The sequence below is a fragment of the Paralichthys olivaceus genome, chromosome 21 (assembly GCF_024713975.1).
Source record: "Paralichthys olivaceus isolate ysfri-2021 chromosome 21, ASM2471397v2, whole genome shotgun sequence".
In the NCBI taxonomy this organism is placed as follows: domain Eukaryota; kingdom Metazoa; phylum Chordata; class Actinopteri; order Pleuronectiformes; family Paralichthyidae; genus Paralichthys; species Paralichthys olivaceus.
In genome coordinates, this window is record NC_091113.1 from 15,927,590 (window position 1) to 15,944,302 (window position 16,713).

The 16,713-nt window shown below is 40.6% G+C and overlaps 1 protein-coding gene across 2 annotated transcripts in view; it reads left to right on the forward strand.

Moving 5' to 3' along the window:
• The first annotated feature begins 1,844 nt into the window (after positions 1 to 1,844).
• Positions 1,845 to 16,713, forward strand: part of LOC109627161 (dynein axonemal heavy chain 9) — a 129,741-nt gene continuing 114,872 nt past the window's right edge. The window contains exons 1-16 of one of the 2 annotated variants that reach the window (XM_069517209.1): positions 1,845 to 2,482; positions 4,281 to 4,477; positions 4,564 to 4,722; positions 5,946 to 6,076; positions 6,242 to 6,453; positions 7,251 to 7,484; positions 7,597 to 7,764; positions 8,173 to 8,289; positions 8,381 to 8,531; positions 9,930 to 10,044; positions 10,232 to 10,300; positions 10,643 to 10,699; positions 12,012 to 12,212; positions 14,027 to 14,153; positions 14,690 to 14,836; positions 16,276 to 16,384. In XM_069517209.1, the coding sequence (XP_069373310.1) occupies positions 2,132 to 2,482; positions 4,281 to 4,477; positions 4,564 to 4,722; positions 5,946 to 6,076; positions 6,242 to 6,453; positions 7,251 to 7,484; positions 7,597 to 7,764; positions 8,173 to 8,289; positions 8,381 to 8,531; positions 9,930 to 10,044; positions 10,232 to 10,300; positions 10,643 to 10,699; positions 12,012 to 12,212; positions 14,027 to 14,153; positions 14,690 to 14,836; positions 16,276 to 16,384 (2,545 nt within the window). In that variant the 5' untranslated portion in view covers positions 1,845 to 2,131. The remainder of the gene's footprint in view (positions 2,483 to 4,280; positions 4,478 to 4,563; positions 4,723 to 5,945; positions 6,077 to 6,241; positions 6,454 to 7,250; positions 7,485 to 7,596; positions 7,765 to 8,172; positions 8,290 to 8,380; positions 8,532 to 9,929; positions 10,045 to 10,231; positions 10,301 to 10,642; positions 10,700 to 12,011; positions 12,213 to 14,026; positions 14,154 to 14,689; positions 14,837 to 16,275; positions 16,385 to 16,713) is intronic. The other variant, XM_069517208.1, reaches the window with a different exon arrangement.

A 16,713-nucleotide genomic window follows, 5' to 3' on the forward strand; every position in this document is an offset into this window, starting at 1 on the left:
TTGAACTTATAATGTTGTCCAGGGGCCTCTGAAGTTTCTGATCAGACATGACAACAGTTCAAAGAATCAGGTTTATTGGATTTTGGGAACACGTTTGCTAAATGAAACCATGAAGCAACCTGCCAAATCAGGAGCATGCTGTTAAAAGACTAGGATTAAAACACATTGCTGCCACCCTGTGACCAACTGTGGCATTACATCTCTGAGTCATGGATTAAAACAACAATCCCCATAAAACTACCAAGATCTTTGATAAAAAGAAGAATGAAAGGTAGCTTCATTACAGGCTACTGGTAAAATAATACATATTTTTGTCTAATAATGTTTTTCCTCAGCATGTGATAAATGAAAACAACATAATCCAGAATAGTAATGTTGATGTTCATCATAATTTGATTTAGCAAAGTTGGATGCAGCTGCAATGAACCTCTCCAGAGACCTTTAAAATCTTCTTTTTTAATGGTCATACGTCTTATACATTTTTAAAAACACAGTATACATATCCATATACATATATATCTTTATGTAAGGTCCAATATGCACAAGTGTCATGTGGAAAATGTAAAAGCTTGAAATACAAGTTGAAGTCACATTTTCAAATGGTTAGCACCGTTATGAAAATACAAAAAAGAATATTGGACTGTACAAATACAAATCAAAAGTAAACTTTGCATATATTTAAATCGTCATTCCTCTTACAATTATGTGTGATAGCTCAACAAATTGTAAATACTTCATGTACTGTTGTCTGATTTAATTCATAACGTGCCAGATACACACACACACACACACACACTGATTCACACTGCAACTTGTATTTATCACAACTGATACTGAACAGACTCATGAGCTGGGAATTCTCTATAAAACTAGAAATTCTGTGATTGGTTTCCCGACAGTTGAATCCTCCCCAGGAAGATGTGAAGAACTTCCTCGTTATTTCTAGAAAAAGATAATGGAGATGAGGAAGTTCATCCACACTTTTATATTTCATACGGTTGGTCCAGATATTGTATCCATTGTACAAGGCCTGTCTACAGCAGGATACACAGAAAGAAATATCCTGTATGATTCACTCGATGAAATCCTTGTAACAATTTGCACAAGAACTTTCTAAGTACATTTTTCTGCTGTAATATCAAGTACAACTCACCTGCCACAGTATCAACTTGCCAATAAACTCAACATATCTGAAAAGTTTGAAGTAAATGTAATTTAAGTACACCATAGTTATTATACAATTAAAGCAGAGTAGTTTAAACTTTAAACTGGAGGAGGCATTTAAATGGACACGTGTCTCCTATAGTGATAAGTCCATTGTATGAGCAGTGGAAGTTTTAATTTCCCAGATCCCACATCAGTAAACGGTACATTGGCTTCCAAGCTGGAAGTGATATCACAACATGTTTATCTGCACCAAACTTCACTGCACTTTCTCTGGCAATTTCCCAAAGACACGTGTTCTACAGACAGACAGACCGTTTGTGGAATTAATTGTTAGACTCACATTGCTTTTTGAATGATCTAAACTATAGCGGTTCCAGTGGAGGATGCCCTGATCAAGCCCCTCTTATGGGTTTTTTTTGCAGCTGATTACATTTTGTTTTTCTTTTTGAATGTGTATGTGTGTAATCCTACACAAATCAAAATCCTTCCACATAAGAAAACAGTCTTTAACTGTCAAACTCTGTATATGTTGCACAGTGAAGTACTAGCATCTATGTTTTTACTTATTTTTATACCTTTGGCTAGTTTTTATCCTAAATTTGAGTTGTATTGCTCACGTGTTCTTGTTGATCTCTTATTTCATGTCTTTGGTTTTATTGTAATGAATATTTTATGACTGAAAGGTGCGGTGTAAATACAAATGAATATTTAAATGGAGAATAACACTGAGCAGACTGCATTTCTGAGGAGGTCACACAACAGTAGGATCATGAGCATCCATTGTTATCGTCAGCCTGAAGTGTGAACAGGAACAGGAGGTGTCAGTCAGAGGTCAGCGCTGATCCAGGGTCAGATCCAGGTCCTCCGCCTTCACTATCAACTACCGGGTCTACGCTGCCGTTGCGTTACCATGGAGACCTAGACACAATCAGTGCAGGCACTCACCCGGGACAGAGGAGCCGACATGGAGGAGTCACCTGCCGAGGACCGGAGGCTGCTCTTCATCGCCGACTTCGTGCTGAAGTCCTTTAAAGTCAAACAGGACAAGTGGCAGAAATGTGTCTCCGGCGAGGAGAACCGCCAGGTGCTGCAGGACTTCCTGGACAGAGCCGAGCAGCGGAGCCTGGTGGTGTGTTTGACCGTCGGCGGGACGCTCCAGGCCGCCGCCGGTTTCGGCTCCGCGCCGCCCAGAACCAAGGCTGTGTACTTCATGAAGCGGGGAACCACCGCGCTCACCGCGGAGACCATGAGGGAGAAGCTGACCTGCGGGGACATGTCCTCCAACCCGCTGGAGCTCTTCTCCGCCGTGGTTGAGGTGAGCAGCGTGTTCTCCGTGTGGCTGGGGACTGGCTTCATGGACTGACTGTGAAGTTTGTACATCACTCAGAATAAGTAACACAAGTACATTTAATCTGGTACTGTATTTAAGTACTGCAGTCAGTAAAGACTTGAGTATTTAGCAGCTTTGAAAGACAAATATTAAACTCCTCTTCTGCCTTTAACCATTAAAATCAACACTAACCACAGACAATCCAAAAGCTAACCAGTTACCCTTGCTAACCCTGCTAACTAACACAAAGACAGGGATGGGGACTCCATTTCTGGCATTAGTTTCTGGAAAGTAACTAAGTACTTTTACTCAACTACACTTAAGGGTGGAACCATAGACTGTATTTAAAGATGGACGACGCGTCTCCACCTCCCCCAGCTATCCAGAAATGAAGCCAACACCCGCCATCTTTCCCATTTGCACTGTTATTTCATACTCATTCAAATATGTCTGTATGTGGAACACGTGTCTTGCAAACGGTTCATCTAATTTGCTGTAAACCTGGCATGTACATTCTTAATGGCTCGGGGAAACACACTGTGGAGTTTGGTACATTCAATATGAATTCAAATTGAATAAACAGGTGACCAGCCCTCTGATGTGGTCAGTGTGGGTGAGGCAGTGTGCCTTAAAGGGACCTCCATAGCCTCCATACTGCTCATGTGGTGTCATCCAAGTGTCTGCAAGCACAGACGTTCATATCCGACTCGAAACAAGGTCTAAATGTCATGTTAAGGTAAATGTCCACCACCGTAAGCAGCTAGAAGACGTGGCCACGTGACAGTGTGCCTGAAGGTGAACACACCTTGGATGAGGATATCAGTAGACATTTAGGCTAAAAACATGGTGTAAATGATGCCGTTTGGAGCCTAATATGAATGTTGGGGCCCGCGGACACTTGGATGGCACCACACAATTACATTTCGCAGTTGCTGGCAATGCAATGCTTGAGTCCCAGGCTCCCCTTTAGCCAAGCTCAGAAATTACACAGGGGAAAAATTAAAATAGAATATAAAATGTAAAAAATGAAATAGAATATTTAAAATAAAAAAGTAGTGCCAATATTGTAAGGTGCAGAGAGATGAATTATGACAGATGGGAGGAGTTTACAAGTCTTATGGCCTGGGGGATAAAACCGTCTCTGAGCCTGGTGGTGCGGGCCCGGGTGCTGCGGTAACGTTGATGACACCAGCAGTATGGAGGCATTTTCATTTTTTTTCTGTTGTTTTTATCACATCTGAAGAAGAGGTCGCGATTGACTTCAAATGTTACTGGTTTTGGCTGCAACGCTGTTTACCCCTGAGACTCCAGAAGTCTTTTGTGGACTCAAACACTTCACCCACCCCTTCATCTGCATAGTGGTGTGTAATGAGTGAATATTTATTTTTTGCTGAGCTATGCCTTTAAGTCTGCGGACTTGTGTTTTATTTATCATTTCATTTGTTATATGTGTGCACTTTTTATTTTATTATTTAGATATTAACTTTTATTTTAGATTTACCTTGATTAAGCCCATATTTACTCCATAAATTAAAAGAAAATCTCAATATATTTAGCATTTTCTTGATCCAGTCATTGTACATTGTGGGTATTAAGTGGACTACAGTTCTAATTAACGAAGCTCATGCAAGGGAAACATTTACTTAAATAATGAAGACCTATAACAAGATTTTAAATTTGTTTCCAGACAAAATAGGGGACTTCAAGAAGTATCTAAATCCACAACTCATTAAATAACCACAAACCTATTCCTTTAAACTCTTTTTACATTACACGTTCACAGGTGCTGGTCCCGTTGCTCTCTAACAGGAGCAACCACACTGAATGGCCACAGGTAGTGTCTGAGGATATTGTGCCCAACGTCCACTCCCTGAAGAATCATGTGTTTGTGATGTCAGGCCAAGTCCAAGGAAAGACTCTGCTGCCTCTCCCCATTGACTTTGAGAGAGTGGAGCAAGCCGCCCTGGAGATGGGCAAAAGGTAAACAAACAGCTAGGACATAAAGGTTCGTGTCAATGCATCATTTCTCCTACTTGTACATTCTAATGGTTTATGAAACCATACAGGGGAGGAATTGTGGAAAGGTGCATTATCCACTCCTTGGAGTCAGCAGTGATTGAGTGGAGCCGTCAGATCTCTGCCTTCCTGAAGATAGACTCCTCTGGGGCTCTGCTAGAAGGCAAAAACCCCACACCGGACACAGAACTGCTCTTCTGGAAGAACAGGTCAGCACCTCAGTTATTACAGACACAAAGTATCCACTGGCAGCTCCTCAGCAGCACTTGTTCCAGGGATGAGAATGTGTGTAAATAACCCTCTAAGACCTCTAGGACCTCAAAGTTGGTTGTTTTTTTCTAAATTCTTGCTGATGCTACTAATTGTTTGATTTTCGGAGCACACTTGTGCTGTCAAGGGAAAAAAGCAATTTGTGCACTCTACTTTTTTGTACTAACGTAGCAGAATTACATATTGAAAAAAACTTGTTTGTTCTTTTAAGGCTGCTGCGCATCAGAGGATATCAGGGCCGATTTTAGACATGATTTGCCCCTTCCAACAATTGTGGGTAGCGAAATAGAGAGTACATTGACTGGGAAGTGTCACCAACCAGATGTTGTGTGCTTGTACAGCTCGCGCTGCAAAATTCTATGAGATTTCAAGTCTGCAGAATTGCCACTGTGAAATAATTTCCTACAAACGGCAAGTGTATGGTCTGACTTTCTGGCCAAATCATCCAGTGTGTGTTGAAGATTAGGATATTAAGAATCGGTTAAATCTGTCATTATGTCTGTAGTCTCCCACATTTTAAAATCAGAGTTTAAATCCTCTTGTGTGCATTTTTTTAATTTTTTAATGTTCTTCTGAAGTTTATGTTTGATCTGACGAAAATGCCAGTATTCCATTTGTCACTAAGCCTTTGTATTTGAATGCCTGTTAGCTTGCTAAATTGTTAGATGCTATAGCTTTGAGACTCCAACAATAAAGTTTGTATTAGCAACCTTGTTGCTCTTGCCTAGCAACGGTGTTCTCATGTCCTCACCACTTAAATGCTAAGCACTGTGTACACAACTTCTCACAAACTCCATTTAAAGGCAGAATTACACTCAACAGAATTACAATACACACCAACTTACACAACATACTACACTGCTAATGTTTCACTTAATGATTATACTTTGATTAGGTTGGTATAGTCAGATCACCCCCCCCCCCCCCCCCAATGTAAAGTACATTCAATCTTCTAACTCTGAAACACAAGTTCTCTATGTCATATAATTCAAGCAAAATACAAATCAAAGTAAGTTAATATGACCCTAAACTGTAACTTTTGCATTTACAGCATCAATGCTGTTGCTTTTTGTCTGTAGAGCTCACACCAAACTCACACTCACAAGTGTACAAATGTGACAGGAACCTTTTTGACCTCCATCTTTCTTTTTCCCACTTGTAGATATGCAGATTTGAAGGGTGTCCATTCCCAGTTAACATCCTCTAAAGTGAACAAGATGGGGAAGCTGTTGGAGGCTGCGGAGAGCAGCTATTTCCCTGCTTATAGAAACATGCAGAAGAACGTTTCTGCAGGTAATGAATCTGTACATCTGACATGAGACACATGTAATTAGACTTGGGTCTCTGAGGTGTAGCGTGTATCTGGTTGATGCATGATTTGAGATGATTTATTGCCATCTTCTTTTTCACACGTGGTTTAGTTGGTTGAATTGACTTTGATAACATTTTCACTTGCAGCCTTAGAAGAAGCAAAAGACATCAGCATCTACTTGAGTCCCCTCCAGCACCTGTTTGAGAACCTGGAGAGCATGGAGTTTCCTGATGTGAAACGTCAGATTGGCCCTTTGATGCACACAGTATGCCTGGTGTGGGCAAACTCAAGACACTACAACACACCACAGCGCCTCATCCTTCTGTTACAGGAGACCTGCAACCTCCTCATACAGCAGGTCAGCAGCAGTTATACTTTTCTTTGTTTTATTTTTGTTTTGAAAATTTGAGCCATAATTATTTGAATGTGAGGTAGTAATAGTAATTAGGGAGAAAAGGTGACCAGCAACAATCAGCCAATGTATATGAAGCTTGATAGTTTATAATTCAACCAAAGTCTTTATTCCAAATAACTATACATATAAGTTAAATACAAGTAAAAATATAAACATAATTTTTTTTTAATTTAAACATAAAATGTAAACATGAATGCAGACATTTCTCAATTGTCTGTACAACGATAAAAATAGTTTGTTTGGATGATTTTCTGTAGATGAACAGTGTTGTGTCAGTTCACCCTTAAAATGAACTCATTCAAGTTAAGTTCATACAGATGAAAATGAAGTAGTTCACATTAATTTTTTTAAGAATTTGAACTTTAAGAAGTTCACGGTTCCAAAAATATACTAGTTGATGATTAAGAAACAATCAATAACAATAAAATAAAGGGTTATTTGCTTTCTTGCCAGGATTGGATAAGAATATCGATTCCACTCAATATGTTTGTTAAGTATTAAGCATTTGTGCAATGATTATGGTATAAGAGCTAACACTGTATAAGTCTGTGGCACATAATGAGGAGTTATGAACTAGTCCCTGCGTAGACTCCCACATCCTGGCTGACAGCTCCAACCCCAGATCCTGCTCCCAGGCCACTTCAAGACTGATAAGAGCTTTGGGCTAAATAGAATCTATTCCATTGCTGTAATTGAGATGAGGGAATCAAAACTTAACTGCTACTCCTCTGCAACACTAGGCCCAGATGTATCTCGTTCCGGACGAGATTCTGAAAGAAGAGGTTTCTGAGAGTCTCCCAATGGTGCTGACAAGCCTGGAAACCCTGCAGCTCTTCAGGACCACCTACGAGGACCGCAGGGCAAATCTGAGCCAGTACCAGACGCCCGGGAAGTTGATTAAGCCTTGGGACTTTTCCCCGCTTTTGGTCTTCTCGAGACTTGACCGCTTTATCGATAGAATCCAGTCCATTAAGGTGAGTATTTAATCAAAGGTCAGCACTGTTGACTGAGGTGCCGAACAGTCACTTCAGCGATACTGTAGTTGAGCTCAAGTGCCCTGAATTTCCTGTCACTTTCTCCCTATAGGACATCCTGTTAACAGCTTTAGACATGTTAAAGCTTGAGAAAGTGGTGATTGGAGGTGTCAGAGGTCAAGCACTCAGCCAGCAGGTCGAGCAGCTTGACCAAGAGTTTGCAGATACTTACAAATTCATCACAGAGAAACCCTATGACTGCCTGGACCTGAACAATACGGTATGGAGCGTTAGGATCACTGGGTGCACAGGGGTTTCGCTCACATGCTTGCAGGGATAAAAAGGCAAACATTTTGAAGAGCAACTTTTAAAGTGGGTTGCAATAGTTTTATGTAATACTAGACACAGGCTACTCACTCAGTGTAATTTTTACCCTTGAACACTTTTCAATTTATGCTTCTTTTTTTCAAGGGCAAACACCTCTACAATCTGGTCCGTCCTGTTTTTTTTTTTTTACCAAAATAGCCAAAATAGCAAGAAAAGCAATTTATTTTTCATGTAAGACCCAGTCAGTCCCCTCTGGATGGCTTTGAGTCAGTGAGATGTGAACAGAAGAAGTGCCGTTCTGGCACAGTCTAAGCTGAATGCTTTTTTAGCTGCCGCTGTAACTGTGCTTTCTTCCCTGCAGGAGTTTGAAGAAGATGTGAGGAAGTTCAAGCTGAGGGTGGATGACATAGAGCGACGACTAGGAACCATCTTCTGTCGGGCTTTTGATGATGCCTCCGGACTGGAGCCCACCTTCAAGGTCTGGAAACTGAATCTGACTCTTTCTTACAAATGCACAAACACTGTCACAAACAAGTATTAAAGCCTGTTTGCTAATCTCTTGTCTGCAGGTTGTGGATATGTTTGGTAGCTTGCTGGAACGCCCCTTAGTGGCAGCAGATGCTCTGAGTCGATACCCTCTCCTTGTCACTGCGTTTGAGAAGGAGCTGAACTGCTGTAAACGCATCTATGACAAACACATCCAGCTTACAGAGAAGCTTGGTGAGATTCAGAACAATTTCTGTATTTTTACAATTTTCATTTTAATCACTTTACAGAGAAACGAGTGAGCAAAGCTTTAAAAAAATTATGGCCCCCATAATAGACAGTGATCGGGAGGTTAAACCATGTAGCTTGGGTTAGACAAGTTGTCTATGGAAATTAAAAACAGTATAATGTGTGTTACATTTTGAGCATTAACATTTACAAATACAGTAAATATCAATATAGAGAATAATAATAATAATATGCACCTTTCACTACAGACAGAATATTATTGGTAGACAAACGGTCTCTTTTAAGGGGCACCGATATATATAAATATTAGTCTATAGCTGTGAGGATGAAAAATGATGGTCGCCTGCTCACTGCTGAGTAAATTACCACAAACAGGGAGTAGTGAATGAGCCATTGAGGAAAGCACACTAATTCCAGACACAGCCAAAAGCAAGTGGCTTGACAGAGAGGTCTGTAGCCATAAAAATCTTTGTCATTTATTTTCAACAACCAACAAAATAGCTTTTCACTTGCATTGTATTGGGGTGGCAGCAGAAATGTCAGAAACATTCACCATATCTGAGATCTTAGGGAAATAAAATGAAAACAATCTTGGTGGCTTGATAGCACAATAGATAAATATAGTGTTATAAAGCAGAGCCAGTGCAGGTCCAGCTATAGCGGACCTTTTTATGTTGTTCCCCCATCTCTCTGACTCACACTCTCATTTCCCGTTGTCTCTCACTTCTCTAATAAAGGCACAAACTGCCCCCCAAAACAGGAAGAACAAGCGATCTAAGAGTCAGATCTATTAAGCTGCTTTCAAATATGCACTGAACTCTTTGAACACAAATGAGCGCCTCTGGAGTTTAGTATAAAGTCCGCAGGAAGTCTGCAGAAGTCAATGTGAGAACACAGCAGGGGAAAAGACGCAAAACAAAAAACCTCTGGATGAAAAAGTGAAGCCATACAGGTAGAAAACTCCAATGAATATGTCTTCTGGTGATAAGAGCTGATGCCAGTGTTGATGTACTGTACACAAAGTCACGTGACATTCCATCCTGTGTGACAGGCAAACTGCAGATGTAGTCCAGATCCCATTTTCAGGAGATCCTCCTTGGACATGTCTGAAAATAGCTTAAGAAACCTCTGGGACAGTTTGCTCCTCGCACTGGTTCGTTCAGGGATTAAATTTGGAAAGGTCTCAATTTGAAACACTTAATCAGAAAGAGAGAAATCCATGAAGAGAGTTTCAGAACCATACCATCACCAGAACCAAGGTTTATTTGGTTTATTCTTCTCTGGGGCAACCTTATTTTGTGCATTGTGTGTGCTCTGACAACATAGTGTAGTTCTTATCTCAGTCACCATTGACTTTGTATTAAACACACTTGACTTCCTCAGGTTCGCCTGTCGTGAGTATGAATATGCCACCAGTAGCTGGTGGGCTGAGATGGGCTCAGAGTCTACAGAAGCGCATCCAGACCCAGTTCTCCAAATTCAGAAATCTCTCCTACCCGTAAGTCTCCTCCCATCACAGATTCAAAACTGTGTTTTTCCACTTTGTAGCTCTAGCTGCTCCTCTTCATAACATTTTGTGAAGGTTTTTTAAAGGCCTCATAAAAATGATGTTCTGGAATACTGGCCACTGGGAAGGTATTGGCTACAATTGTGGCATGGATTGTCAGATTTCATCTTCTCTGCAGGTGTCTGGAGTCTGCGGAAGGAGCCAAGGTCATTGACAAGTATGAGGAGATGATGCAACTATTGGACAGGTAAGTGTGGATCTTATTTTCCTGTATTATACCAAACGTCATCATGCTTGGATGTATGTATCACTGAATAAAAGAACAAAAATGGAGATTAAACAGAATAGACAGTGACAGAATGAGACGTCAACTTTCAGGACTGTAATAAGATTGAAAGCCAATCACATGAATCAGATATTCGCTCCCTCTGTGGCTGTGACTTCACACAGACTCAGTTTTTAACCCGAACGTTTGTGATTTTGATAGTTGAGTGTGTAACATTTATGAAAGCAGCCCCTGTGGAATAGCATGCAGACACACAGCTTCGAGCATGATTTATGTTCTCATTACTGTGGTGCTGCTCCACAGATTATTTCACAGGACTCCCGTAATCCCATATGCTCCATTGCTACTCACTGATGCCAAGTGAGGAATGGCCTTGTAGACCATATCCAACATCAGAAACTGCAAGATAAAGAATCCCATAGGTCCGAAAATTCTGTTTGTATGGAATCAAACAGAATTATGTTGAGGCAAAAAGAGAGCGAAAGAGAGAGAGAGGGCACATCTGTTTTTACACTTGTGTAGAAAAGTCTTAGCACAGCATAATCGCTCTCTGCAAACGGAAGCTGATGGAAGCAAAATCAAGGTTTTACAAGGCTAATTTTATTCCACTGGTGTTAGATCGAAGAAAGTGTAAGAGCAGAACATTAAATCAGAAAACCTTTCCTGACTCAGGCAACAAGGTATCAACAGGAAAGTCAATCAAACAGTCAAATTTTAATTCTATAGCCAATTTTCATAAATAACAATTTACATCACAGCCCTTAAAAAGGTTCAGCATCCTCGGCCCTTAAACCTCAACTATATCCTGCGCAAAAATTCCTTTAAATGGAAAATGTAGAAACCTGCTGCGTGTAGCAGAACAAATCAACAGAGTTGTATCGATGTTTAAAGTATTTATACAAAAGAAAATGTCTGACAGAGATGAAGGGAGCAGCAATGACCATTGTAATATATAAAGGTATTCCCTTTTAAAGTAGCATATAGGACACATATCTAAGCTTGTGATCATAATCCATGATCAGGTGCCACCACATTGCTCGATGTGGCTGCAGCCGCGATCCTGGATCTGTAATGGGGAAGAAGTGTAGTCAGTAACATGTATCAATGAGACATTAATTTGATGAAGAATGAGAGGAGGAAAGAGAAGCTCTATTTAGTCCATGTGTTGCAACAATCTAGGCATATAGCAGCCAAACTAAAAGCTGGTCCGAGGCAGACCTGAACCAGCCCTTAATATATAAAATATTATATTCTTATATATAAGACCTTAAAATCAGTACCAATACTTACTGGGAGCCAGTGTAAAGAGGCTCAAACAAGATTGATGTGGTCTTGCCTCGGGTAAGAAGCTGACAGCTGAATTCTCTAAACGTACAACCTGCAGTAAATATAGATTCTGGCTGTTGAGGGGAATCAAAGCGTAAAGAAATAAAAATGATCTGTGTATTTCAAAATATTTCTGGGATAGCACAAACATGATAGACAAAGGAGGGAGGACACCATATGGAATAATTAAAAACAAAACTTTACATAAATACGTCAATGCTGTACCTTAAGGGACAAATCAGTGTGGAATGTGTGGAATGCCTGGATGAGGGAGAGAAAGAGCGGACAGAGCATTCAAAGATTCCACACAATCTCCACAGAATCCCATCTGCTGCATGACCTCCAGTCTGCTTGGCTGCTTCCTGTCGGAACAAGAAAAGAGCAAGAGAGGAGGGTCAAACAGAGAGAGAGAATTCTATAGTGGAGAAAACACAACAAAAAGATCAGGCCCGGAAATATATGCTGCTTTCAAATGGGACCCTGTTTTATGCCCCCCTCTTGTTGGTGTTCATGACCTCAGAATTTCTGAAAGGTCCGACTTAACAAGGTGTGACCTGTTTGCTGACATTTTCAGAGTGTTTCTCTCTCTCGTTTCTCTGTGACCTCGGTAGGTGAGAGTCGTGGATAAAGGAGCTTAAAAAAACATTAAAAGATGTGGTTGTTAAGAAATCAGCATCATAACCCAATGATCTCAGTTCGTTTTCAGTTATCAACAGTTGCAGAAAAAAATTGTCTTGACCTGCAACTGATCAAAACAATGAAAACCAGGATTTAGCAAATCAACAAATGCTGTTAGGGCAGTTGGTCTTCTTTTACAAAAGAAATATATTGTAAGATGCTTGGAACCAGAAGAATTTTCTTTAACATCATAGAGAATATGCTTTGGTTTTGGACAGCTGCCAGACAAAAAGGTATTTTTGATCTAATGATTTGTCTACTAATTAAAGAAAGTTATTATCACACTAATTTAAAATATCAGCAGTCAGACAGTATATTGTTTTAGAGCTAAGATAAGGATGAATGTTAACAGCTATTCCAGACCAAGCTCAGATAAGAGTGAGTCCTTACAGGTATCGTTATGTAAAGATGTAAAAAGTGTGTGTGAAAAGGTCTTTTGTGAATAATGCTCATTATTACATGGACGCACACACGCACGCACACAACCAGACAGATACCCATTCTTTATCCTCCACACACTTAATATGACTCCTTCACTCGATGCTCCCCCCACCCAGTGTATTGGAATGATGAACAACAGCAGTTCTTTGCCCTCAATTTACTCCCATCAGAAATTAGAGCTCTTGTTATACTGTAATAATCATCGCTTCTGCCGAGAGTGAATACCACCATTATTATACATTTTCCAGTCAGGAACAGAATGGGCATCCTCACTCATTACCCCCACAGACAAAATGTAGTGTGATTTATGGCCATGACTGAGGCATTTGATTGCCTCTGCGTCTGCGGTGCCACTATCAGGAAATGAAGCTCACAGCAGAAATCCAATAAGGCGCACACAGTGCACACTTAAGTTCTCGTCATAATCTCAGCTATTTACAGATTGATATAGCTGTACAGAGCCCTGGCATTCTGTCTGTTCCCAGCCTCTTGCAGATGTATCAGCGTTTATCCTCATTTTACCCCTGCATGCCTGCATGTAACCTTCCTGAACTGCTACCTTTCCCTCTGCCCTTATAGTCTGCTCAACATGAACAAGCAAACCACGCCTCTCATTCTGTTAACGGCCTCGGATAATTTGGGGAAAAACGCTCAATCATATGCCTCTTATTTGCTTGTGTTGATTTCCATGATGTTTTCATACCTGTGCCCTTATGAAATAAAAGCTCTTGTAATGGGAACTAGTGCAGTGTTTGTTGTAAACCTGCCTGTTTGGACTGCACGAATACTAACATCGTAGTAGCATGACCACAGACCGTAATTGGATAGTACTATGTGTACAACAAATTTAAGTGCTGATAAACAGTAAAAACTACAACTTTATTGATACAAGGAGCAGCCATCTGTGGGAGGTGGTAAGGTTCCGACTGAAGGGGGCGTTCCAGGTGCAACTTCCGAGCTCCGAGCTATAATGGAACATGGCATAAAGACTGAACCCTGAAGCTGCTCCACTGCCGCTGCACAAATAGCTGTTCACCTGTTTATTTAAACCTCAGTGAAGCTCAACTCTCTACACTGAACCCTGAGAGTCACAGTCAGACGGACAGAGATTCCTGCAATTATTAGAAACATATGAAACAATTTGTCACCCTGGTAGTAAAAATAATACAAATTATGTTTGTGTCATAATTACTTCTGTATGACTGACATCAAGGGTTGTTTTCTGTGTGTTTTCCATTGCAGATACACCACCAGTCTGTATGAGACATGGACAGAGACCGTGAGCGAGACCTCCCAGTACAACCTGAGCCTGCCGTTAATCAGCAGAGACCCGGCCACTCGGCTGATCTCAGTCAACTTCAGCCCGCAGGTTTTTACATTAATCCACCTTGTTCGAAAAACTTATCCAAGGGAGGCTGCTAGATGGGCCACTGTTTTTAAAGCTTTTACTCTGAGAGTGTGTGGACACGCTCTGAGTGATATATTAGTTTGATTATGCCGTGTATCAAACTAATCTCTTTCATTAAACATCTTCCACTAAGTGTCATACACCTGCCCACAGCTCCATAAATCCTTAAATAAAGTTGTGTTTTCCCTGCACATTTATCATTTTAATAAGTTAAGTCAGTATTTCAATTTTTCATTTAAAGGTAGTGATGTTGGGCCATGCTGCCCTAAAAAGTTTCTAACTGACCTCACATTAATCTGAGCTTTGGAAAGTTTTCTCCCACCAATACCAAAACTGTAGAACTGGATCCTCATTTACTGTGACATAGGGCTTGAAAGTAAAGATTTTAAACAGTGGCAGAAAATATTGGCTGCCTTCACTGATCAAAATCTAGTTTGACCATCAAGTTATGAATATCATATTATGTGTCTCAATGCCTCTGTCTTCCTCTTCCTCAGCTGGCGTGTCTGCTGCGGGAGGTCAAGTACTTGGAGGCCAGTCAGACTGTGGCCATCCCAGAAACTGCAATGCAGATCTACGCCACCAGGGAGCAGCTGCAGCAGTATGTAGCCAACCTTGAGCTCACCATTGGCGGATACAACAAGGTTGGTGTCGATCAGGCTGTGAGCCGTCAAGGAAATGTACACACAGATGAAAATAAAGTGTGTTATCAGAGCATGAGGAAGAGTCACATTTGGCAGAAGGGGGGACTTGTCAACCTCTAGATGGCAGTCTGAGGCTTTTTAACGCATGCCAGCATCAGTTCTGTAGAGACGGGAACATCCATTAGGCAGTTGAAATATATAAGTCCTGCAGTTGATGTCACATCCTCTCCTGTCATCATTTCATCAATTGCTTTTGCTCAAACAATACAGTAGTATCTCCAGACATTAACATTAACATAGACTGGTGTGGAAAATAAGCTAAAATAAGATAAGATATGATACACTGGGGAAATCCAATAGTAAGTTTGACATGAGGTGATAAAATCTCCAGTATAGACAATAGTAGTAAAGTCTCACTGTTCCATGCCTCAAACAACCAGTTTAGAAAATAGGATCACAATACCCTGTGGCTCAGGAGCTATAGCGGGTCGTCCACTAATCTTATGGCCTGCCAGTCTGAAATGTGCCCTCGGCAAGACACTGAACCCCAAATTGCTCCTGAGTAGTGTGTGAATGAGATGCATGACATGCAGACAAAGTGCTAGATATAGTAGTGCTGTGTAAATGTGTGTGCAAATGGGTGAATGTCAACTTTACTGTTGAGGGGTTGTTAAGAGAAAAGTGCTATTTAAATACAGTCCATTTACCACGTCTCCCCCTGTTTCTGACTTAGGGAGTTAAATAATAGCCAGAAGTGTTTTTGGACAAAATAATGATATCACTATAATGTGATGTTGTTTTTTGTGAAATCAGCACTCCCTTGACCTTTGACCGTCACAATTTAATTAGTTCATGTTTTAGTCATTTGTTTAATTTGAAGAAATTCCCTTTAGGTGTTCGCTAGAATGGGACACATAGACATACAGACTGTAGACGCCACGGCATAAACAAGAAAATGTTTTTTGAATATGATCCTCAAATTATGCAATTAAGGATGCACATGTGTATGAATTCACTTCCTGACTTTAGACATTAAAACATGAAATATACTGCTACAAAATTCTGTTATGTTGTTGTAATGGGAAATGGGCAAAGGCCAAAATGGTGATTACAATAATGTAGCATAAAACAATATAAGAGCAATCACCATGTAATTAACTCAGCTCAGCCACATGTGTCGCAGCTGCTGCAATTTTAGAAATACAGCATTTCATTGCTTCAGGTGCAAAAGCTTCAAGTTCGATTAAGTCACAGCAACATGGTTAGATCAGGAACAGTGACTATAACGAGGACAACACCCGTCTTGTTGCTCTGGGCTTTTATGTGGCCTTTCACTGGCGGTTCTATTAGAATGATATTTCTGTGAACCCTTAATGGGAGCTGGAAATCACATCACATCCCTCTTTTCATTTTTGTTTTCTCCCACTGCTTGACTGCAGGTGATGCACTCTGTGCTTGATGTGGAACATCCTCTGGTGCTGGGCCAACTCAGGGACATCGATGCTCAGCTCAAAAACGCTGAGGAGAGTCTGAAATGGAACAGCCAAGGTCTGGAAACTTACTCATTCTAGCAGACGCAGTGCAACAACAATATTGCTTAGAGTCTACTGCAATGACCTTATCTATCTACCTGCATTCATTCTCTGTGATGACGCAGCGATTGCATCATGCAATTTCTTTAGAACTATTTTTATGCAAATTCTTACACAGTGACGGTGTAGTTACAAACAATGGCTCTGTTTCTGTGTTTCAACACTTGTGCAACAGTTAATTTGCTGTAAGAGAGAAGTGTTTTTGATCCTTCTGAGGAATAGTTAGGTCAACATTCTATGTAATATGCTTATTCACTTTCTTTGCTCGAGATAATCTTTATTATT